At 37.6% G+C, this 25,388-nt stretch overlaps 2 protein-coding genes across 3 annotated transcripts; both read right to left on the bottom strand.

The window, feature by feature from the left end:
• Positions 1 to 8,088: 8,088 nt before the first annotated feature.
• On the bottom strand, positions 8,089 to 10,450 carry RB195_003540 (uncharacterized protein; the record flags this gene model as incomplete). Its single annotated transcript, XM_064201236.1, has 3 exons — positions 8,089 to 8,241; positions 10,230 to 10,302; positions 10,350 to 10,450. 3 exons carry the CDS (start codon positions 10,448 to 10,450, stop codon positions 8,089 to 8,091), a joined length of 327 nt encoding a protein of 108 aa, XP_064057117.1.
• A 9,344-nt stretch (positions 10,451 to 19,794) lies between these two features.
• Positions 19,795 to 24,884, bottom strand: RB195_003541 (uncharacterized protein; the record flags this gene model as incomplete). 2 transcript variants are annotated; one of them, XM_064201237.1, is made up of 2 exons in its annotated part: positions 19,795 to 19,934; positions 24,779 to 24,884. In XM_064201237.1, 2 exons carry the CDS (start codon positions 24,882 to 24,884, stop codon positions 19,795 to 19,797), a joined length of 246 nt encoding a protein of 81 aa, XP_064057118.1. The 2 variants fall into 2 exon arrangements, with proteins under 2 accessions (XP_064057118.1, XP_064057119.1); XM_064201238.1 differs by having other exon boundaries at positions 24,779 to 24,845.
• Between the last annotated feature and the right edge of the window lie 504 nt (positions 24,885 to 25,388).

Here is a 25,388-nt window from a genome sequence, read left to right on the forward strand (position 1 = left end):
CTGGAGTTGGAGCAGTTGAAAACCCGGAAGTATGAAGTCTTTTCTCTGCGAGTGAGGGATCTAATTAGGGAACTTCATCCTAGGAGCATGGACATTTATGGTAAGGGATGATAGGGGGAACATAAATTTCGAATATTCCTAATATATGGCATAGAAAAAGATATAGTCTTTTTCCTCTTTTCCTTCTTTTCTTTTCTTCGATTCCTGAATCTGACCTGGGTGGAGGAAAGGAATATAAAACAGCTTAGAATAGGACAGCTTTATTGAGGAGAAGTTTGGATACCGCTGTTCTCCCTTGGATTTTTGATTGTCCCCAGGAAAGTTCAGAAATCCAATCCTTGATGAGAAACGTTTCTCAACAAATTACCAATAAGTTGATTAAGCATACCCAAACTCCAGGATTCTGGAAATGTCCTGGAAATCTGACAAGCTGAAGCTGCAACTGAATTAGTTAGGAGTTTTTTTTTCTGGAAAGTGAGAAGATACAATGGACATCCCTAATCTTCTAGGATTTTTTTTCTTCCTTCTCCTTTTTTTCAGAAACGACAATAACTCAATTCTTGTGCCTCACTATCGCTTATTTTCTCTTCTTTCTTTATTTTTAACCCTTTTCCACATATGTACATATTTATTACTTTCTTTAGAAATTCTTAATTAACTTAACAAATTTAAATTTAAGTTCGTAGAAAAGTTACTAATGAAATGTAGTAATTTAAGTATTTCTTATTCCGTAAATATATGGGAGTTGTCCGGTCGATTGTTCCTAATCTGCGCTTGTTATGGAATTGTTATGCACTCCATTCCAGTGACTGGGGAATCGTTATGCACTATTCTGTTTTTCTATGGATTTGGTAATAATTTGTCAAAGTGTAATGCACTTCCATCTGTCTTCTTCTGGATTAGATCCCAATCTGGTTGTGGTTCTTATGACATCGCGCTCCATCATCTTCTTGATGCTTCTTATGACGTCATCGATAATGTTGTACAGCAACGTGAGTCAAAAACACTTCAATACACATTGTTTTTAGGAAGAAACCGGGACGTTTTTTGATCGTTTGATGCTTCTGACTCGGATCTGGCCAGAAATACGAGCTCAACACAAACATTTCTTTTTCTCGCGTCGTTCACCTTTCCCTCCTCGGCCGTCGGCTCGATTTCTTTCCAGCGATGTTTGCATCGATGTCGTCGTCAGATGCTAATCAGATTCTATGTAGTGCGTCAAATTCTGCCCATCATTGACGAAATAACCAGCCTGTCAGTCCTCACGACTTCAACTCCCTCTTTGACGAGTTATTTCCTCGCTTTGTTCAGTTCCATTGCAGCAACAAAGAGAAAAATTGCTAACGATGTTTTTTTTTTCAAATTCTCGGCTAAGCTAATCTCTTTATCTATTTATTTCGTGTTTCGGTCGGGAAAAGTTTGTGAGTTTGGTGAGAGAGGAAGGGAAAAGTTCGTTTATCTACTCTTCTCCGGAATAAAATCTCTCTGGAAAACATTACGCAAAAAAAAACCTGTGATGGAATCTGATTAACGGCGCCTGCGATTGAAAAATTAAAATTGAAAATTCTAAAATTGAGTGAAATCAGAACTTTAATTTCTCGAAAAGAAAAAAAGATCTTTCAAAAGACAATTTTGTTCTAAAATTGAATCAACAAATCATCGAAGGCAGAAGAAGCGTCTATTATTTTATTATCTATTTTTGAGGTGTGACTGTCCGGCGAACTCAGAAAAATTTTCTAAAATTTTTTTCGCAGCGGGGTGTGTTGTGCAGCTTTAGTAATAGTGTTTTCTACAGTAAATATGACAGTTTTCACAAGGAATCCGGGAATAGAGACTTCCGGAAAATCAGTAGCGCTTGTTATTATCAGATCCCAAAACACATTTGTTAGGAAATCTCTGACGCATATTTTTGGTTTTCTCGCATTTTCCTCCCAACTCCAATTTTTGACTGCAACTATTTGTGGAGCAATGTAGTGAGTAAAAATGTTATGCATAACCTTTAATATTTCTCGGTAAATTAGAAAAAAAAGATCTTTCTAAAAGATAATTTTGTTCTAAAATTGAATATAACTAAATGATTCATTGAAGTGCATTAGTAAAAAGAATTGTCTATTATTTCATTCATTTTTGAAGTGTTTACTTCTGTCGTTTGGTTTAAATTTGTTTGAAATGCATTGAGATTCTGGATGGAAATTTGGAAAAAAGATGAAACGGAAAATCGAAAGAAATGGGGTTAAAATGTTTTACGCTATTTGCTATCTCGGATGCACAACACCACCACGGATTTATGGTGTTTTCTTTCAGTTGGATGGTTTCTTTTCTTTTCTTCATTATTAAATCGATTGTAAAATTTCAGGAAGAGCTACTAGATTAGTCGAGTAGTACTCTTTTTACTTTGGCTGAATTAAAATTCTATAATAGATTTCTTTTCGACCTGAAAACTGTTATTATTATTATTATTATTATTATTATTATTATTATTATTATTATTATTATTATTATTATTAATTAATTAGTCCATTATTATTACTGTCATATATAAATTATATATATATATATATATTAATTACTGTCATTTTTCCAAAAAAAAAAAACTAGACATACTAAGGTCAATATTCAAAATGAATAAAAATTAACTAAATTAAAAAATTGAAAATTGATGTGAAATTAAAAACAGAAAGTGGATAAAGTAGATAGCAAGAGAACTATCATTAAAAAATAAAATAAAGAGAAATCAAAGAGAAGTAATTCAAAGTGGCAATACATATCTCCAAAAACGAAAAAAAAAATGTCAAGCGTTGCCTAAACGGAAAACAAACGTAGATTTTATTTCACTGAGGATAACATGCTTTTTTTCGCTTCTGGTATGCCTTTACCGATATTATCGTAATTGATGCTCAAAGAAAATATCCGAGAGTCCTTTAACTAATTTTATTTCGTACTGAAATATTTAATTGGACGAGTTTTCCGTGGTTTTGATTGAAGAAGACACGTTCTGACAAGTTGTCACTTATTTTCCTGTGTTCGCACATGTTTTAACAGAATTTGTTTACCGTTAATTCTTACTGTAGGTCAACAGCTCCTTCCATATTTCACAGTTCATCTTCAGTTGAATTTGAGTTTGAAATTATGCTATGGTCTAAATCACCTCCTCTATTGATCCTGAAGGTCGGAAATCTTTTTCAGGCCTCTCTCCTCAGCCTACAATCCATTTAGTGATGAGTTCTCCTTTTTTTCTGGATCTTAACTGCAAGCAGCACTGAATGTTGCTGTTCACGTGTCTTTTAACGTAATTATCCATGCTGGAAATTCCGCGCTGCGTTCTTCATTTCGACGGCACACACCCTGGCGCAACGATTAGGAGCTTCTCTTCTTTCCCCTGGATGCACCATGAACTTATTATTCCCTCGCCCACGTGTTCCACACGTGACCCACGCACCACTTTCATTTGCTGCGGTGAACTCGTACATAAATGACATCGAATTGTCAGCCTTGTCATATTGCCAAAAAATCGATGCGTTTATGTAAACACCAAGACGACATCAAATTTTCCATCCATCGTTTTCTTTTGTGTGGTGGCAACGCACAGGAACTGACGATAATTTTTTCCCCCGGAATACTAGAGAATCCTTCACAAAAAATCGTAATCGTTGCCTTTTTTTTTATGGGCGTGGCCTATCTTTCGGAATGGTCCTTTACTCTGCTTGAATGCGAATATTCTGGGTTCTTGCTATGACTCTCCTTCCACTAAGATGAAGGAGGTCGCTGGTTTATTTTTGGCATCACTTCCCGCCTCGAAAAGCCGGCTTAACCATCGCTAACGATGCGCCGTTCTTTTTCCAGAATTTTTTCCCCTGAAAATCCCACCCACCTTCTTCTTTGTCCTCGAAAAAATGTCTAGAAGGTGGAATATTTGTTCCCAAATGCGTCATATTAACGTTGGACTTCGTTTCTGCATGCAAATATTTTCCTTTGAAAAATGACGAATTTTTTAAAATTTGTCTACTAGTTTTATTTTTAATGACTATGTACACCGTCACAGCTTTAATTTGTAAGTTTTTTTTGTATTAAAAAAGTTTTGCATTCTGTGGATTGTTTTAAAAACTTGATTTTTTCTGGAACGCTTGAACCTCTCTGATAAACCTTATTCAAAGAAGAATGGTGTTTTTGCTTTGCCATCCAGGAATGTGGGGTGGGGGATGGGGGAGGAAGAATTAGCTAAGACGAGTTAATGTGTGACTATTTAAACAAAAATAAATTTGAAATAAAATATGAGAAATTGTATGGAAAATTGGGAAAACAGAAATGAAACCAAAGTTTTTTTCATAGAGAAGAACATGAACTACAACAAAACTTAAAACAAAAACAGAACTAAACTTAAATTTCAGTAAATTTTCCCAAAGAGGGATAACTCGTCTGTTTTTTGGATTAGTTATTCAGCAATTATCATGTTATTATTGGAGCAGTTATTCGAAAAAAAATAAGAAATTAAAATAAGTAATAAATAATATTCGTTCGTTGAAAATTCGTTGAATATCAACAAAAACAACAGCAATCTAGAAGGAAAGGCTAGAAGGTGTTTTTTTTTTCTACTTCATTTCATTCTATTCCGAAATCACCCATAAACCAGGCATAATATCCTTCAACATCACTCCAGTTCCATTTTAATCAACTATTTTATGCCTCATCCGTGCTGTTCTGGAGGAATGCAGCGGATAAAGGAACGGGAAGCATCCTAGAAGGCGACTGCGGTTCCTTTTCTTTCTTTCTGCTCAAAGAAACCTATTTTTTCAAATCTATTCTTTCTCGGCTATCTATGCATACAGAGGGTAATTTGTTCGCTTTTGGAATCTGTGTGTACCTGGAAGTTACATTCACCCTAGGATCCAAGCGATTTCTGCCAACAACTCGAATTCGCTTAGATTCTAGGTCCATAGAGGCTCTGCACATGAAATTCCACACTCAACCACACAGTCATTCATCAATTTTGTTGTTTTTCCGCTCATTACGTCTAAGACAACTTCCATAAATCACAGAATCCTTTTCGCAACTCTTCCCACAATCCTCTACTTTCTAAGAACGTTATTTATAGCTTATCGAGGGCTTTGTTTATGTTACAGGGACGTGATCTTGAGCTTTTGGTCGATTAATTGTAGTTGTTTACAACAACTTTATCTTACGAGCAGCTTTACAAAATGGGGGAATATTCACGTCCCGATAATATGAGTGAACCAGCCTGAACGTCCGGCTAAAGCCAGACTTCAGGTTTATTTTGGCGTTCGTTTCGCTCGCCTTCACCGATCAGTTTTTTTACTCGAAAATTTAGGCGTATGTAGATGGAAGATTTTATGGTTTTTCCCTAAGCGCGTCGGTTCTATATTTGGAGAAGAGTATAACTTGATTTAACATCTATGTTTCTCTCAAATCTCTACATTTTGGAAACATTATTCGAAGTATGAGTTTCCTCCGTTCTCAGCTATTAGCAAAGAACGATGTGCTAACATGAAATAATCACTATCGTAGTGATTATTCATTATCATTCATTATATTCATTATTTATTCATTATGAATATCACTATCGTAGTGATAAAAATAACGTTCTACGTCAGATCGCGTAAACGTTGGCTACTATGTATTGTATTTAAACAGCCGTTCGCACGTCTCTTTTTGAAGGAGGGATGTTAGCAGCATCAGGAGACATGCTGGGAAATGCGAAGGAACCACAGAAACCCATTCTACTGCGTTGTGGTACAGCTATCTGGCTTTGGGGCAGGAATTCGACGCCATAGTACCCGTCTCACCCAATTTTACCGCCTTGAGGGTCCAGCGCACCAAACCGACGCCTTAATTCCCTCTCTTTTTGGAATTTCTTGACTGACACACACACACACACACACACACACACACACACACACACACACACACACACACACACACACACACACACACACACACACACACACACACACACACACACACACACACACACACACACACACACACACACACACGCACACACATGTGACTACATAAGCCCGTTATTATATAGCATGACAATTTGCAAATCTGGAAGTATACATTCACGTAAAGTTTATTTATTCTCACTAGCATATGAGAGAACTAACTTGGCTTATCAAAGCCAACATACATGGCTACATAGCTTTAGAAAAGGTAGAGTGCTCGCCTATCAGGTGCACGGCGATGGTTCAGCACCTCACCACAGACAAACACCCACACACACAAGGACTAAGCGCGTTATTATATAGCATGATCCTTCATGCAGAATGTGAGAATATTCTTAGTGAGGATTATATGAGCACTTTTGACCACACCTAGAGGAACGAACTCTTGTCCTATACGATTTCTAGAATTTTATCTGGTATAACGTGAAACACAAACAGCATAATAGTCATTTATTTCCATGAAACTTCCATAATTCATTCTTTACTTTCCGATTTTACAAAATATATGGATAGAATATACGATAAAATACATATGTATATGGATTTCTGCTTCCTTTACATCTCCGATGAAATGAGCACTGACATTAGGCGATGCTTCAGAAAAGCACATTTTAACAATGTCACTTAAACAATTCTCTTTTGGTTTTAGAAGTGCTACTGAACAATTTGAAAGAACTGCTGGTTCCAAACTGTTTGTTCTACGGTACGGGACGTAAGACAATGCGACCGTTGCGCATTCATATCAAAAAACACATGAATTAAGCCCGAAGCACGCACTTTTAAGCGCATATATAGAATTCAGAAACAAAACGAAGCCAACCTTGAAATCAGTTCCCAAATTTTGGCGCAGGAACTTAGCTCGAGAATCGCTGGAATCGTCTTTAATTTTCACCAAAAGTCCTAAGATAAATCTGAAGAAAGAATGTTTCTCGACTGTGCGAAAACTGGTACTATATTTCGGACGGCTCTTTTGGCTTGAATGGAACGTACGAATCATGGACCCTGTGATCGATTGGTCAGTAGTCAGTACTAATTTCTTCAAGATCAATATGACTATTCGGCCTAATCGAAACGTTAGTGGTCGAAAATTAAGCCTATAGTTTCGTCTGTCTAGTTGTGCAGAGATTTGATCGGCGAAATTATGAATGGAATGTTCTCTCCTCTGGAGATGTGGATTTGTCGGAACATAAGCCAAAAAAGTCATTTCAGAACGTCGTGTACACCTTATCACATCATCCAAGGAATAGTGGAGTCCGATCAAGAATCTGGAATCTCCGTGCTGCTTTTTGTTGTTGTGCTTTTGGGTTAGATGGGATTGTGGGGCATTTCGTTAACTTGTCTGCTACAATAATAAGGATGATGCAACGCGTACAATCACGAGAAAAATAGTTTATGGGAAAGTAATGGGGAAATCGAAAAATACGATTAGAAACCGTTTCCACTGATCTTCTTAACTCATATTACACAATAAATAAAAACTTCTGGACTGGACTGTTTTTTATCATTTCTAGGATGAGTTAACTTTTATTCCAATGATTCTAAAACCTGAGCTTTTGCAAGCAGTAGGAAAATGAGATCAACGTCACAGAACACGCAGTTGAAAGGGTGATGCTAAGAGTGAGGATAAAAAATGTCTGGCGTTAATCAGTCCGCCTGGAGTGGGTCACCACGTTCACTTCAATTCATAACCGTTTGAGGTTTACGAACGTGTAACCTATACAGTGAATTACGGGGGCTAGCCGATGTGTCAAGTCGGTGTTTCTATCCTCCCAGACAAGTCTGGCACCGGAGTGATGAAGGGCTTGGTGAGCACTAGGGCAGATTTGAACCTCCGATAGATAGTGTAAGCAGCGGAACCTCTAAACGACTGCGCTACACCTGCCCATGATGCTAAAAGTATCCCGCTTTATGCAAGTGAAAGAGGGGATTTGAAGCTTGGTTCTACTTCAACGATCGAGAATCAGAGACGCTGCAGCATATGCCAAGGGAAGTAAGATTAGGTGGGCCGAAAACACAATGCGTTTTACCGACACACGGTGGATCAGAGCTGTGGGCGACTGAATGGATATCAGACGAACTGCAGGAAGGTTGCCGACTCGAGAGTCAGACCTCCTTACGAAGTCCTTCAAAGAAAGATATGATGCTCTTCGAGTCCCTCGCGAGGTAAGAAGCCGCTGTGGGACCATTGCGCACGATCGGGACAGATGGAACTCTTAGTGGTGTCCGCTGGAGCAAATCGATAAACAACGAGAGCACAGGTGATGTAGGTGAATGGTTTCTAAAATGAAACAACTAATCATTTGTCGCTCATAAATAAGTGGAATAAGCAGAAATAAGTGAATGAGGTGTTCCATCCATAACAGAATGAAATGCTTTGTTCTGGACAGTTCCTCAGGCGTCATCTTACTGTTATGCATAGTCGTTCTTCGCTGTCTTTCCCGTTTGAAGTCATGTGTATTTAACGTGAAGACCACAAACGAGGAGTTAGTCAAAGATGAAACGTATCCTTATCCTCGTATAGATAAAGGATAAAGGATAAGGTTTCTGGCGTTTATCAATCCGCTTGGGATGCGCCCCCACGTTCACTTCAATTCAGAATCGTTTGAGGTTTGCGAACGTGTAACTGGTCTATACAATGACTTGCTGTGGCTAGCCGATGTGCCAAGTCAGTGTTTTTATCCTCCCAGACAAGTCTGGTACCAATTCTTCTACCCCGAAGGGATGAAAGGCTTAGTGAGCACTAGGGGGATTCTCGTATAGATATTAAGTTGAATACGGGTGGAGTGGAATAAAAAGAATAAGAAGTGAATATGGAATATGGGTGAGTGGTTTTGTAAATGTTATCAACAACTTCTTCTGGTAGGATGCACACTGATGGAATCCTTCGAACTCCTTAGCAAATCATGGAATTTTCCGTCCCTTCGCTTGACGTAAATTCGTTTGATTCGTGGTTCTTTCTATAAAAAGCCGGTTTCAATCCTTAGTTTCATAGGAAGCAGTGCAAGAAGAAACACTTATTGCTCCTAGTTTGTCAGATGCAGCTGACTTCGATTGCATCAGCCAGACTCTGCATACGGGGTTTTTATGATCGATACCATAGAGTACATGTTCTTTGCGGTCCTATATTCGGTCCTTATTAAATTTAGTTTTTAATAATATCTCAATATAAAATATAATATAATAATATCTTAATTTAAAAAAGAATATAAATTAAGAAGCAAAAGAGGAGAAATTCAGGCTTTCTTTCTTTCTTGTTGTTTCTATTTCCATGTATCCTTTTTTTAGTTATTATTTTGAATCTATTTATTTGTTTATTTTCTATTGATTAGTTAACACGAGACATTTTATCTTTTATCCTTTATTTTCTATTTTTTTTTCCTGTTTGTTGGTGTATAACTGCTATAGCTTAGGAAATTATTGAGCTTAAAATCAAGCCTTGCGGGCAGGAAGGCGAAAATAAATGGCACTATTAGTGCGGATCTTTTTCAAGTTTCGAGAACAGGTCGTTTTTAACTGTTAGTAACTTCTAATCACAATTATTCTGGATAAGGCTAACATCACTATGGTTTCGTTCCAGGGAACCCTATGTATCTTAGACCGTACAGCTTTCGCTAGCGAAATACTTCGAACATTCATCGCAGATTCTTTTTTTTTTCGCAAGAATGACTCCTCCATTCCTCCAGACTATAGTGTTTTTGTTAGTCAGAATCGTCATTTCGGCCATCTTCCTGATATTTGCTTTTGTCTCCGTTCGCCTAATGAGGGTCCACGACGATGTTTGTTGTTTGCGTGGCATGTTTATGGTATTCGTATGCCATTCACCGCTGAACCAACCGCACGATACACAGTCGCTCACGAAAAATGAAAGAATGCCTTCAAGAATGAATGGGATCGTAAGACCGCCAGGACTGTAGAATTATTGCAGATGACTTATTTGTTTTGTAGAATTCCTAGTTGCATAGATAATATTTGATTTTCGCTCTTGCGGTCAGCACTAAATTTAAAGGATAAGGATAAAGTCACTGGCGTATCAATCCACTTGGGATGCGCTAACGCGTTTTACTGGAATTCGAAATCGATGAGGTTTTGGAATGCGTGTCGGCCTATACAATGACTTGCCGGGGCCAGCCGGTGGTCAAATCACTGTTTTTATCCTCCTCTAGACAAAGTCTGGTACCAATTTATCGATCCCGGAGGGATGGAAGGTTCGGTTTGCACCAGGGCGGTTTCCAACCCTCGACCGTGTGGCTACAACGGACCACTAACCGACTGCGCCTCACCCGCCCCTAACACTAAATTTAGCTTCCCTAAACCTTTAGCCGACTGCGCTACATCCGTCCTGAAAAATAATAGTAATAAATGATAAAATTAAGTAAAATAACCAACCCCAGCAGTCCTCGACCGGCAATGGGGACGTAGTCGTGTGTATGATCGGCTCTGCGCAATTCCTCACTGCCTTTTCTGTCTATGTGCTCTGGAGGTCCCATTGCGTGGTATCAGGAGTGATTGGGTCGTGCATCGACGGTCATAGGAATGTATTTGGGCTTGGAAGCATCTAAATGGGCTCATAAAATCAAAATTTCTCATCGTAATCCTAGGTCCCACCGCAAAGTAAGTAATGAAGAATCAAAACAGAGGATGAAGTGACGATCTTATCGGAGGAATTTGAGGTTTTAGCGCTCAGAGCAGCGGAATCATGGATAGAAAGAGGGGTGCATTGTGATCACAAACAAATTAGCTTCGTATCACCTTCATAAGGGACCTTCATAAGCCGTGGCCCGCTTCGCGAGTTTTGACCTCTGAAACGAGCCGCTAGGGCTCCATATAAAAACTAAAAACGTTTCGGATTCATGGTTCGGATACTGCGTAGGTGGTGCTCCGTGTGTAACTAATTTGGGGACACGAGGTAAACACCTCAGTCAATATGTTGTTTTTTTTTGTTTGAATTCATCATTCATTCATTTAATTTTCATTCATTAATTTTTCATTTTTCATTCATTTTTTTCAGTCAATTTTTTCTTGGATTCGCAAGCCAACTGGATTCTTTTGCATGGTAATAAGTTGTTTAAGTTAAGTGATAAGATTAGGTCATAAGTTGTTTATGATTTCGTTCTTCAAAGCCATTTTTTTGGAAAAGCGATGTCACAGAAAAGCTAATCGTAAAAAAAGCACAAAATTTCCAAGAAATTTACGAGAGCCGTCTTCGAGGTAAAATAATTCTATTTTATTTTTTATTTGTAAGTGAGGGAGATTCCATAATAATCTTGCCCCTACAATCCAAGCAATCTAAATAACTAAAGGTGTGCCCACGTTTTCTATCACGTGGCAAATTTCTGGAAATTCAGCAAATCGTTTTGGGAGGAAATATCTTTATTTTATTTCCTTTCATTTTTCCACAGGGCAGGTTATTCTTTAAAATGCATTCCTCTAACCATTGGTTGTATTTATTTTTATCATTTTTTCAAAAGCGGATTTTTTTCCAATTCCAACTCCGCCATACTTCTCCACTTCTAATGGATACATTGGAATGATTGAAAATTTCCGCTGCTGCCGTCTCGGAAGAAAACATTGTACATAAAACATAAAATAAAGGGGCTCAGATGGCCTATATGTATATATGCCGCATATTTCTTGTGTGGAAAAGTGCATCATGTCAGTTTTTATGGATCTCGAGCGTTTTCTCAGTTATTAGACGTCCGCCGTCATTTCTTTTCATACACTGCTGCAAAGGATATCGCTAGCTGCTAATCACTGAGAAAATCCAGGCTTTTCGCTAATCTCCCTTGCTGCTCTATGGCTTCTATCGGTTTATGATCTACATCCACAAAGTCTGATCGCATGTCCTGCGTATCCACGAAGTCCCATCGCATGCCCTCCGTATACGAAATGAGCGCAGATACTTTCATTTTTTTATAAGCGCATTCTCAACAACATCTACATTTTTGTGGTCCGTTTTGCGCCGAATAAACATAAATATTTATATTTACGTGGAAAAAAATCGTTTCTCAGTCTGGATGGGTTTGAGTACTAAATTATCTGGTCCGCAATGCGCAAGGAACCAATCCGTGCTACTCCTTTTTTTCTTTCTTTTTTTTTTGTCTTTTAATCATGTATTCGCTATATTTGTTTTGTATCTGCCCTTGCCACACATTCTTTTTTTTTCGGCACAACATAGGAAAGTCACAAACAAAAAAAAATACGCATATCCACAGAATATTATGCGAAATTCAGCAAAGGAGCAATTTGATAGTGAAGAAATAAATAAGTGAATAAATACAGGAATAAATAAATAAATAAACATGTTGTAGTTGATCTCATTACGGTCAGTTGTACATGAGAAAGTTCATAATGATTCTAGTTTTTTTGAGTGAGCGGCTTTGTGTCGACGATTGGTGAAGTGTCGCGAAAGAAAGGGCTGAAATTTCCCATAATTATCTCGCTTAAATGACTCTTACTTCCCGGAAACTCCTATTTGAACTCACCGCCTAATTGGCTTGTACCCTGCGACGAAACGCCGACGTATAAATGAGCATACGGTAAAATCGTACGTGGAAACTGTTTCCACAGAGAGAGTAAAGCGAAGTAATCCAAGTCTAACTATTAATTGTTTAATCATTATTCGAATTATTTGAAGATATATCTTTCAGAATTTTTTTTTCGTTTGTTCTTTGGTAATTATTTCTTTCTTTTTTTGAGATATTTCTTAAATGCTCCGTTTTTATGTCATTTTTTTGGAAATAAGAAATTGCAGGGAAATTTGGAAAACTCTGATTTGTGCCGGGAATAAACAAATTAGAAAGCTACGTTGGATCTGACCACATTAGGATCATGATCTCCGTGATCTCGCCGTAGCCCGAGTCGAATCGATCAATTATATGTGTGGTTGAAATTGATTTTACTAAACGTTGTTCTTCGTTAAGGGAAAATCGTCCTCTTCTTTTTTTTCGCTAATGCTTTCCAAATCCTTGATTATCCTTGATTTTTGTTTCCCTCTAACCATTTCCGTATCTGATTGCTCCGTCACTTCCGTGACTTTAAGGGTAGCGTTCGAATCAAATTTCGATGTTGGATCCTCGTAAGTGTTTAGCCGGAAGGTTCGGATTGATGTGGTTTGCAGATCAAAAAATGTGGAAATCTACTATGAATCCGCACCGAAACCTCCGTTAAACCAACAATTTATTTTTTTGTCAGTAAGATTGATGAAACGATCTTTTGAGTCGATTCCTACATTTTTTTAGAGAAAAACTACTTGATTCGGTGAAATAGATAGCAAAGTTTTATTATTCGTTTCATTTAATCTTGTTATGTACGTGTGTAAAGAGTTGTGTCGTTGCACAAATTGATGCATTAGGTACATGGTCGTGACGTGACTTGGAGTGGTGGTTTGCGTTGGAGTGGTTTGCGTTCCCGCAGCTATTTTTAAAAAGTATGTACGTCATGAACACTACTTACTACTGAAGAGCACCCAACATCGAAAGTCTCACCGAACTCGCTTTGAAGTCCTCTTGTTCCGGATGTTCAGGATTATCTTGCTCAAGCAAAAGAAATTTCTAGAGCTGTGTTTGCCATTTTTGACTTGTCAATCAATCGCATGTCCTTTATAGGTCTCATGTGGATTTCCAGTAAAAATAGACTCCACTTCAGTCGCATTTTCAAATCACCTCCGTCTATCACACCTTGTCACACTCCAACACACATGTGATATCTGGAGTTGAATTGTTCTCGACCGTTGTCTTGGATATTTTTAGAATAAATATGGTGAAATTAAACATTTCATAGTCTTGTTGCCATAAAGAAAATGAAATGGAAGAAATATGAGCGTTTCCGCACTAACATAACCCGATGCTGGCATCTACGCTTCAATTTCATTCGTCCGAATGGGGAATTCGAGCCATAGCGGTTTCCACATTTTTTTCCAAATCAAATAAAGCATGACTGCATAAGAGTAGTGCAATTGCACTGAAATTCTATAGGTTTAATGTTATAGCTTTGAAATTGTCATTTTTGCAGTGTTTGTAACGTTTCATGCGATGGTATAAGCTATGAGCACCTCCCTCCCCGTCCTTCACTTCCCAATTCCTCCCTCTCCGTCGCTAGCTAGCCATGTAGCTAATACAAAAACGACTTCGTTTTTTCTCATTTTTTTTCGGAATTCCTACAAAAATACAAAAGTTCACTCTCCTATCCTCACATAAATCCTGTCCACGACATCGTAGTTGTGGAAAACGCCATCAGGAGCTAGTAAAGTCTACAACCCAATGGCAACATATCACGATACTAACGATGTCGTGGGTCTCTGTGGGCGAATATAGCGCTCTGGTCGCAGATTACGCGTATGAGCGTTGTTACGCTCAACTCTTCTTGTACGTTCTGAAAAAGAGCGTGGGAAACGTTTTAGTTCCTACGAGACACGTTAGAACGCACCATTCTTGCATACGTTCTGCTACCCTTAGCAGCCTTTTCGCATGCTTTCACTTGAGCAGGCAGACCTCATTGATTCGACCGTTCTCTTGCGTACGCATTGCCTGCGCAATGGTGCCCCGTTCTAACGTGCCTCGTAGCAACTAAGGTAGTTTCCCACGCCGATTTATAGGACGTGGATGGGGAATTGAACGTGGCCACGTTCATACTTGTGATCTTCAATCCGAACGCTACATTTGCCCGCAGGGACCCTCGACATCGTCAATATCGTGATATGGTGTCCTTAGAAGTTGCAGTATAGCCACGCCCCTTTCTTTACACATATCTCTACATATGTCTAAATACCGCAACGTAATATTATCTCAACAGAGAAAAAAACGAAAACTACAGTAATTTCTCTTTAAATTAAAATCGCAGACTTCGGTAAGCGTTGATGAAGGTTTGTGGCGCAGAATTTGTAGTCTGCCCACCTCCAAGTTTGTTCTTTCATTATTCAAACGTGTCTAATTGTTTTGACATCACGTTAGCGTCATAGATAATTACCATTTCTGGTGTGTAATTGCGGCCAACGCACGCAGGAGGCGGAGTTCTTAGAATAAGGGTTGGTTTAAAGCTTTGTCACTATAAGTCGCTATAAATGCAGATCAATGTTAAGGTTTTATGTGGATTTCCACAATATTTCCGCTGGAATACGTAGCTTTGAGGGATTCGTAAATTTATCGCAATTTTTCGTACCATATCTTCTTGTTCCGATGTATAGCGAAATATACAGGAAGTATTCTGCACATATAATTTTAACTAAGTTGAACTTTAATGGGAAAACTTAGTTTTCTTTGTTGACTCTTACAGTAATCAGAGATTGTGTTCCAGGTACAGTAACCTTGAAAAGTTAGTAATTTTAAGCTTTATTAACAAGTTTGCATAACACAACAAAGACGCTCATAGCTTGAACTAGGAATACTCTCGAGCTTAACGTTGATAGCTTTACATAGCTGGGATAAATTTTTTCTTATGGAATTCCTCACGGATTTTCCATTAGCTGGATTGTGATTTTTTGGACGTTTGTTCAATGAGTCTGATGCGGAGCTTCTTTACAAATTAAAATGTTGCTATTTTTAGCGTCTTAGGGGATTCTTCGCCTCGGAGGGGGGAGGGAAATCACGATGAGAAGAGCCGAGCAGAAGAACACAGTTCACATGAGGTAGGGGATTATCTGTTGTGTCGCGACGACGACGACGACGACGACAGCGCGGCGACGTCGCAATGCGATCGTCGCATCTGGTGTCGCGTCGCGCGCCTTTTGCGTTATCTACTCATGCTTCTGCTGCCTATTGATCTTCGTAACGGGCGCTTGGAGGCTGCTGCAGCCTCCGGCGCTACTCCACAATTCCCCCTCACATTTTATCATTTTCACCACGGTACACATCGGTTCGTTCACGAATCGCATACGGGGGACGATTGTATTCGCCCCCGACGATTCGTCGCCGGCGATTGATCACTCACCGATCGTTGAGCATTGTTCTGTGGTGTTTCGTTCGTTCGTTCGTTTTTTTTCTCCAGCTTCTCGTTGTTGTTGTTGTAACTGCTTCCGGATGTTTTAATTAAACACACATCTCAGCCACCAAATAGTTGTTTTGAATGAGTTACTCGTCGTGTCTTTTTTTCAGTCGTCTAAGAATCTTCAATGAACATCGTCGCCAACAAAAAACTCTCTACATTTCCGCATTTTGGAATTTTTGTCATGGGAATTCACCGCACGTATTGATTTTGCATATTCTTCTCATGTATAATTACAATTCTAGTAGAATTTATCAAACTCTCCTCTGAGTTTGATAAATTCTATAGCATTTTAGACATTTTCGTCATCCTTGACCCTGTTTTTGACCTAATCAGGAAACGCTCCCTTCAACACTTATAAGAGCACTTTTTCTGTGATTGGTTTCATATAAAAACATTTTTGTTGTTTCCATAAATATCCTCAAAGGTCTTTGAAATCACATTGGTTAACACCGTTAAGCGGATTTTCGTTTCGACGATTTTCTACGGATACATTTTTCTGAAATTCCCGGGGAAGATATCAGATAGTAACCGAAAATTCTGTGCACTTCCAGCTACACGATCTGTGCTGATCTGATTTGAGGAAAATTTTCATCTCCTAAAATTGCAATCGAATTTGTTGACGAGAAATAAATGTATTTTATTTACTATTTTTTGCCCCAACACGCCACTTGACGAGCTACATTTACATGTGTCATAAAGCCAGCTAAGAACGAGCAAAACTTCTAGAACTTCTCCTATTCCCTTACTCAAGTACTTTTCGTGTTTCTTTGAAATTTCTAACTTTTCAATCAAATTACTGATAATCGAATATTCTCCTTTTTTTCTATGCATCTTTTACTGAGCAGCTATTTCCTGAAGATCCTTTCGCCAGTCCGTTAATCCATAACTCCGCAAGTATTGAGAAAAAAAACAAATTTTTAAAAAATTGAAAAAAGATTGAAAATTAACACGGAGGACCTCATATGCAATTAAAATGATGTTATTGTGCCAAAAAAAGCATCAGAAAAAAAGAAATATCTTATGTAGAAACAAAATTTATGTGAGAAAGGAGTGTGATCGTAAAAATTCGTTGCTTAGAGCGAACATTTTCATTCAGCTTGTATTTTTTTCGCTAGTGATACGAAGCTTTTTTTCTTGAACCGTTTACATTTTTTTCATTTTTTGAGACTTTCCTTTTTTTTGCTCTTGCCAGACATGAAATTTCCATCCGTTGAAAATGCCAATGGAAAATATGTCAAAAGGGGTGGAACAAAAAGGAACTGTGGATTCTGGACTATTTCTAGTACATATAGGATTAAATAATGTAATTTTTAGCACAGCGCTTCCCCGGTACATAGAGAGCTTCATCACCAACGTCGTCCTGATCATTAATTTTTTTAATGAGTAAGATATAAAATTTTGTTCCTCACAGAAACCTGCCTGGCGCAGAATTCGCTATTTTTTATGATCCAGAAGGCTAAGAGAAGGAATTTTAGGAAATTGAAAACTGTGGACTCTATCAAACATGCATTTAGTTGTGTTGAAACAAGTTTTCAGCTGATCGTTTCTTTCTGTTCTCTTATAAAATTTTTTCAATTTCTCCAGAGAATTTTTTTTTGCGATGAAAGCAAGAAATTCTTTCAGATACTGCAGCTAATATGTTCTTTCATGCACGGTCATATTTCCAATTCAATCTGGGACTCATTTTTCATTCTATCCTGAAATAAGCATAGATATGTAAGAAAAATAAGAATTAGGAAAGTGAAATTGAATGGAAGAATGTTGGAAAATCCATGTTAAGCGATAAATCGACATATTCCAGATAGTTTTTGTGGTATTTTAATCAAAAACGGGGACTTTTAGTGTTTTTTTTTATCAGTAATGGACTATTTTCATCTAAAAAAGAGAGAAAACGCAAAGAATTTTTTTTTTGCTACAGTTGTCCACGAGAGTTTTTCTTAACCATCGATCAACGCAGTTTCAAAAAAAAAAGAAGAAAACATTTGGAGATTTCCTCTGTTGTGTTTATGAAACATTTCTATTTTGAGCTATGACTTAATTTAGACCTATACCTAAGGGAAAGTTGTAGATGAAATCAAAATCCCTCTCCGACAGCATAATTCCTCGGAAATCGTCGGAATGCTTGAGGAAAATGAAGTCTTGAAAATCACATTTGAATGGAATTGAGTCGCTGATTTCAAATATACTTCCAGAATTTAGTTTTAAAAAATGTGTGGCCTGAAAAAAACCGATCAAATATATGGGTGATTCTAAAATTTGTTTTTGAGGTCCTTCCTTTTTATTTGTCGACATTATTTTTTTTTCTCGAAAATATTTATTTCTCCCATTATTCCGAATTATTTGGGAAAATTCTCCGTGCTGCGGCGTCAAAATTCATTAAACAAGTGCAGTCGATTTCAGAAAATCACTTAGTTGTCTTCTAGATGCATCATCTTTTGCGCTTTGTTTGTGTTTTGCTTGTGTTTGTCCTGTTTATTTATTTTTCGAACAACTCCAGAAATAAACATGCGAGGACCGTGCTGCAGGATTGATTCTGGAGTTTGGAATCGACTGCAAACCTGCTCCATTCCTCATTTCCCTTGCTACCGTAGCAAAGAAAAATTCAAGGTTTTTTTTTCTCTGGCTTGGTAATGGTGGCTCTATTCGGTAATGAAAATAAAAACTGAAAGCCATGACCTGACTGTACCAAATCTTTTTTTTGCACCGATTCTCCTACCGTAACGTAACAACGCCTTCCTTCCTTTCATCCGCTTGGAAGTTTTTATCTCTGATTACTCTTTGTCTCGTATCGGGAAAAATGACACCTATCGATTCTAGGTATGCTTTTCCGCAGGATTTAAAGCAGAAGAAAAATCCATTTTCACTACTTTCGCTTTCGCTATGCTCTGAAATTATTGATTTTTGCACTAACTTTTTTCGGAGGATTCGGGTGTGTTTTAACGGATTTGGTAAGCATCCAGTTTTTATTTAGCGAGGTCAGACAAGCAAAAACCTAAGAGGACATCATCGAAGCAGACACTGAGGATTAAAAACATTCATCGAGTACCAGGAAAAGAATTTCGAGCCATAAATCTACGTTTATTACCTTACTAGACTTCATATTTCATAAATATTTGAATAAAAACAGATTATTTTGGTAATAATCACTTTAATTAATAGTTAATTACTAATAATTTGGTCCATTTTAATTTTTAATTCATAATTTATTTATTTGAACGTCCGGTGCATTCGTTTCTATTTTTTTGCATGTATTTTTGCTGGAGCGTATTTTTTTCAAGCTCATCTACCCTTTTTCTTTACTCCTCTAGATTTTCGACTCGTATTGCGTTCACTGATTTGTTTTCTGCGGATGACCACAAAATCTGTTAGAGAGTTTCCTTTTTCTGGATTTGAAAGTGATAACAAGTGTGATGGAGAAGCTTTCATTATGCTAAGTGCTAGGAAATCTGTGTTTGTGTGGAAAATTTGCGGAATTTGCTTGATATTTTATTTTTTATAATTATTTTATTATTATATATTCTTCATATCTATATTTTTATCCTTATATTTTTCGTTTTCCTGCGATATTTTTTTATTTACGTGGAAGTTTTGGATTTTCTCCGCCGTCTAATTGTAGGACATTTCCCAGAACTCGAGAGCAACTAGCTAATCTGTGATGTTTCTGCTTTTCTTGTGCTTTTGCATCGTTGTAAACTCGAAGCAGTCACCGAGAAGAAGAGGACGGAGGAGGAGGAAGAAGAAGACTAAGATTGGTGGCCGCTAGCGCAGAAAGAAACGCAAAATAACATCATTCAACCACAACCACATCCAACCAACCAACCATGCGCAAATCCATCCAGGAGAGAGCGAATCATTCTGACTCCTCCTCCTCCTCCTGCTCCTCCTTCTCCTCCTCCTGCTCGAGGCCGCCCTCGTCCTCCTCCTGTTCATCCTCTTCCTCCTCCTGTTCTCCCACTGCTACCGCATTTCTCCATCCTCTTCCTGCTACTGCTACACTACGAAAGAATTCTGGACCTAGGGCGTATGTGTGTGTGTATATATGTATGCGTGTGTGTTGCCGTCTCTATCGATTGTGTAGGCATCGCTTCCTAGATGGTGTTCTGAAATCTGCATAGAAAATAAGCGCTAAAATCGAACGTAACGTCAGAAACGTACGTGACATCCCCGCTAACGCGTTGGAAATTTTTTTCTCTTCCACAGCACAAGGCTATCGCAAAATTGTTGCAAATTCAATGTTTTTGTGTTCGGCCGTATAAAAATCACATTTAATTCGCGCAATTAAATAGCGAAATTTCACTTTAAAACGTAAAAAAAAGAACGTAAAAAGTTCCACTACCAATTCCCGTTTTGTAATCGAACATTCAGCTGTATTTATTCAATTCGAACGCATATTTTCCATTATGTTTCGTGTTCTTTTTTTTTCTTTTTTTCTCTAGAAAAAAAACGAATTTCGCTTATCAAATTTATTTCCAAACGATCGAAACCATACATATGTGTTTCTGAAGAGGAACGCTTTGATGTTGCTCTGGTATTGTGTTGTTATTCTTTTCTCAATTTATTTCAAGCTAAAATAATTTAAAAAATAATGTTTTATTATTTTATTTTAAGCTATTCTTAAAATTCTAATTGTGTGATTATTTTATAATTATAAGTCTATTTTATCTCCATGTAATGCGATACAAATTTCTCGACAAAAAATATGTATATACACATGGATGACGACCGGATAAATTTCTTTTTACCGTGAGGAAGGAGTTGAAAAAATCTAAAGCGAATAGTAATGGGATGATTTTCAAATTATAAAAAGAGTTATCTTTTCATAGCGATTTTAAAATCAATCAATAAAACGGGTATTCAGCCATCAGCTGCGATTATAGTGATTATTTCTCTCTTTTTTTTGCAAATTTTTTCTTCGCTAACATTTTTTGCTTCCCTCACTTCTCCCTCGGGAGAAATGTGTACATAATTATCTCTCTATGAAGAGTTCGAAGAAAAAAAACTCTAAATTTCCTGGAAAAACTATGTTGTACATAGTATCTCTTCAAAGTTTTCCCTGGTAACTTTTTTTTCGCTGTCAAGTACAAGTATTTCCAAGGATGTTTTCCATCGCCGCCAAGTTTTTTTCTTTTTTTTTCAAAAATGTGAAAAAATGCTTGTTTTTTTTGCGAAGTAGCACCTTCGTTAAGAAATCTTGAGCTTTTTTTACCTGAAATTTTTTTCGATAAACTCCCAGAAGTCCTCGTCCATCTAATCATTGCTGCGGATTTTACGATGAGTACTTTAGGTGCAAGTTTTTTCAATCAAGACTCTTTTTCGACGGTGATTTTATGGCTGATTAAGTATTTCTGGATTCTGTTATCGAGGCAAATTACCAGATTACTTTTCATTTACCTTTTACCATATTTACCTTATTTATTTACATTTATTTACCAGAACATGTGCTTCTCAGACAGATATTAACTGTAGCTTGAAAAAGCAACGTGAAAAAGAAAATAGATGGCTCATGGCTGGGTGGCTTCGGTGGCCCCCGGATCCATGGTTATCATGGAACTGCGGTCATGGTTGTTGACTTTATCTCGGATAATTCTTGTCAATATATGTACGGGGGATCATCAATGGTGTTTTCTTCGGGATTCGAAAAAAAAATTATCTGAACAAGTGCTTTCGGGGGGACAGAATTTGTGTCGGAGCTCTTCCCCCCTTTATCTATTTTTATTTCTTTCTATTTCTTTTCCACATTATTCCGGATTATTTGGGAAATTTCTTCATGTTGCTTCCATCACATTAGCAGTCGCTTGCAGGGAATCGCCAGTACTCAAAAGTCGTTGATCCGCTTTCTAGGGGGAAAATCTCCCATTTATGTCCTGGTTTATATTGGAATTAGATATATTTAGTAAAAATACAATGAATTGAATTTCTATTGGAATTTTCTAACATTAAATATGTTTAATTTTATGAAATATATGTTAAATATAATATAAATGTAATAAATATAATATGCAATATAACATATGTTTGTTAATTAATATATGTTCAATTTTATGGCCAAGTTTCCTTGATGAGATGATTTCTATGATGTTTCTTTGATCTTCTGCAATTTTATCGATTTGATTTTTTGTTTTCGTGATCATTCATATTATTATTATTCATATATCATCTCCACAATGTAATACCTTAAAGGTTTTGGAAATTTTTAAATTTTCAAAACCTTTAGGATACTACAAATTTTACAAATACGTTAAAATACGTTTTTAAATTTTTGAAGTTTTGAAAAAAAAAAACTATTTCAAATTGTTAGTGTGGAAATTTGAAAATTTTCCCTTTTTGCTTTCTGAGAGCGGGGAAAACCTCCTGAAAAATGACACTTTTTTCAATTGAAATCAATTGGAAAAATCGCAAACAATAGCATTAAGCAGGAATTTTAAGAAATTCAATTGAGAAGAATTTGCACTCAGCGTTGGAGAAATCTTGAAAACCACAGCAATTTTTCAGTATCCACATCGTTCACTGGAAAAGCTAATACTCATGATAAAGGAATTTTTCTGGAAGTTGTGATTTTTTCAAAATATTCCACGTTCTAGGAGTAATATTTTGGGCAGTCAAAAGAAGCACTTCAGCCGAAGCGATTCGCTCGATTAATGCATAGCTTCCATGAAAATAAACGAGCACTTTATCGGGATCGATTTTCCCTAACTCATTGTGATCGTTACGCTTCGGGGAGGAAGAGGGAGGAGCGGAGAGAGAGAGAGAGTAATAGTAAGCGGTTGATTTTTTTTGAAATTACTGAGTAAGTAAAAAAAATATATTTTACGTATTAATGATCTCATAAATTCAAGCAATTATATATATGTATGGTATTACCTTTCCATTTCCGACTTATGATTTATCTTACGGCTATAAATTGGAGGTCTGAGAAATGGATTTTTCTCTGAGAGGTCTGAAAATTTACAGCAAAGTTTTCGCTAACGTTATTTTTTTTTCTGAAGCGGTCTATCCTCAACTTCGTGTCTTCGCTGTGGTTCATCTTTAAAAAAATATGTAGAGAAATATAAGTAAATATAAATAAATGCTAACAATTTACGAAAGCAGTTCCGCTGATAAATAATGGAATTATTTTGAAATTTTATTAGGGTTGATTACAAAAAAAATAATGGGACAGGTGTAGCCCACTTATGAGAGATTTCGGACAGCGAACAGTCGATGGTTCGAAACCGCCGTAGGCCAGTAAACCTTTATTTCCCCAAAGTCGACAAATTGGTACCGAAATTGTCGAAAAACAAAAAAAAAAGAAATTTTGTTAATGCCACACACTTTATCCTCTCATCTTATTCAAAATGAACGCGGAAACTATAAAAATATCACTGAAGTCGTAGTTGTTTGAGTACGTAATGGTCCATTAACGTTTTTTTTTGCGCCACACCAGTCCCATTTCATTGACGTTTTTATTATTCCCCCGTCCGACTGATCAATAAAATCTAAATGCTTTCTTCTGGGAAATTTCATACGATACACGTGCACAAAATTCTCATCGATGTAGACTTGAGTAGTCTTTTTTCTGGACACTGTGTACTAAGTCACGCATCGGTTCCCTAACTATGTAATTTCTGGTGTTAAAGCAGATTTTAAGCCTGAGTTTTTTCAACTTCAAAGAAAAACATTATCTAATAGTAACCTACCCAAGTACCGTATTCGCGTTTCGGGCAGATATCTAAAAACGGTTGGAAAACAAAGGACTAAAGACGATCCATCTACCATCCATACTTCAACATTCCTTTTCTTCGAAAATATTTTTGGTCATTGAATGGTCATTTGCGAGAGAGAGAGGGGACATTCCCCTCCCTCTTCGTCGTGAGCCTTCGGTATTTTCTTTTGACTTTTTTTTCTTGGAAGACACGAAGAGGATAATCTTTCTTATCAGGCGACTTTTTGGAGAAATTTGAGCATTTTCTTGCTCAGCGGCCGAACTGCGAAAACTGAATTTATTTGTTTATTTATTTGTTTTTATTCATTCACCTACTCATTTACTTGCCGCACTCGAAAGTACGTCAACAAATTGTAATCGATAGAAATGTGTTAGGAACAAAAAGATATTTTGAGGAGTCAGCATCTCCAAGTACGATTAGTTAGTACAACTGAAAAGAGACTAAAATTAGCTGAGCTAGCTGCAGGAAAAACGACCAGAAGTACATAATCTCGTCGGAAGTCTAGGATATGGAGTGCATTTGCACAACTATAATAACGTGTGTAATTAAGCTTACGCCAGAACCTCCTCGTATCGATCGGAAATCATCAGACATTACTCACGGATAATACGTGGATAACGTCAACATCTTGCCCGCCCATATGAAGAAGTCACGGGAAATCGTCTTCGCTTCTTTGGTTACGTTATGAGGAGACCGTCTGATCGTCCCGTTCACGTTGTCCTGAGGATGCTTCCAGATCCTAATTGGAAAAGGTCTCCTGGTCGTAAAAGAACGTTCTAGAGGGAAGTGGTGAGGGAAGATCTGAGAACACTGCTGTTCGATTGGATATCAGCGCTATCATTCGTCCACAAAAACTGCCTCCTAGGCACACAACATTTCTGCAGGGATATCTTACAGAATTTGCCGAATAGCTTTCCTTTGAAAATCGTCAATGAGCTACATTTATCTTTGTGAACATTATTGGCGATACCACTCCAAACTCTGGAAACACTGGAGTAAACAGCCCAAACTAAGCGTGGCGTGGTGGAACTAGCGGTTGGGATCGGATGTGAGACCATCGCGAATTGTAGCGATGAGTGGTATTAAGAAGGGTCTTCGATCGGTCCTAACCGCTACGCTCCTATGCACCACCTTGAGTGTAGGCGCTTCCGCAACCGCATCGAGCTGCAAGTCGTGTCAACGCCGCCATGGTGGCCATGTGACTCTTCATAAAGTCAACGGAGTTCACTGCAGACATCCCACCTTGTCCCCTTCTTAATTAATTAGTCAAGTTTACTTTTGCTTCCTGTTATTCTGTCATTCTTAGAAGTAGAGCACTTTTTCCTGTCATTTTTCTTCAGCCATCTTCGTTCAAGGAGAAGTTTCTCATTGTGAACTTCATTCCCCCATAATTCAGTTTCTCACCTCATCCAAGTAGAATCCGCGTCATACGCGCGCCATCGGTAGAACGATTAAGCGTAGTGCTCCTGGACCACATCACAGTCGACGTCGACTCGACGTCACATCGACGACTGCAACTAATTTGCTTGGATTCTTCCTGAGCGCGTTTCTCAGTGAATTTATCTCCTTTGAAATGGCTAATTTCACGGAGAAAGTGGAGCATTTGTGCTTGAATGGCATTCTATTGTGTTTGCTAGGCGAACGTTGAATAATGACGTAATGTAGCGGAAGGGGTCCTTGAACTGCCGAACAAAGCAAGCCACCAAACAATGATCTGCTGTAATCTACCTAATTTCTTGCT

This window comes from Necator americanus, chromosome IV, assembly GCF_031761385.1.
Source record: "Necator americanus strain Aroian chromosome IV, whole genome shotgun sequence".
In the NCBI taxonomy this organism is placed as follows: domain Eukaryota; kingdom Metazoa; phylum Nematoda; class Chromadorea; order Rhabditida; family Ancylostomatidae; genus Necator; species Necator americanus.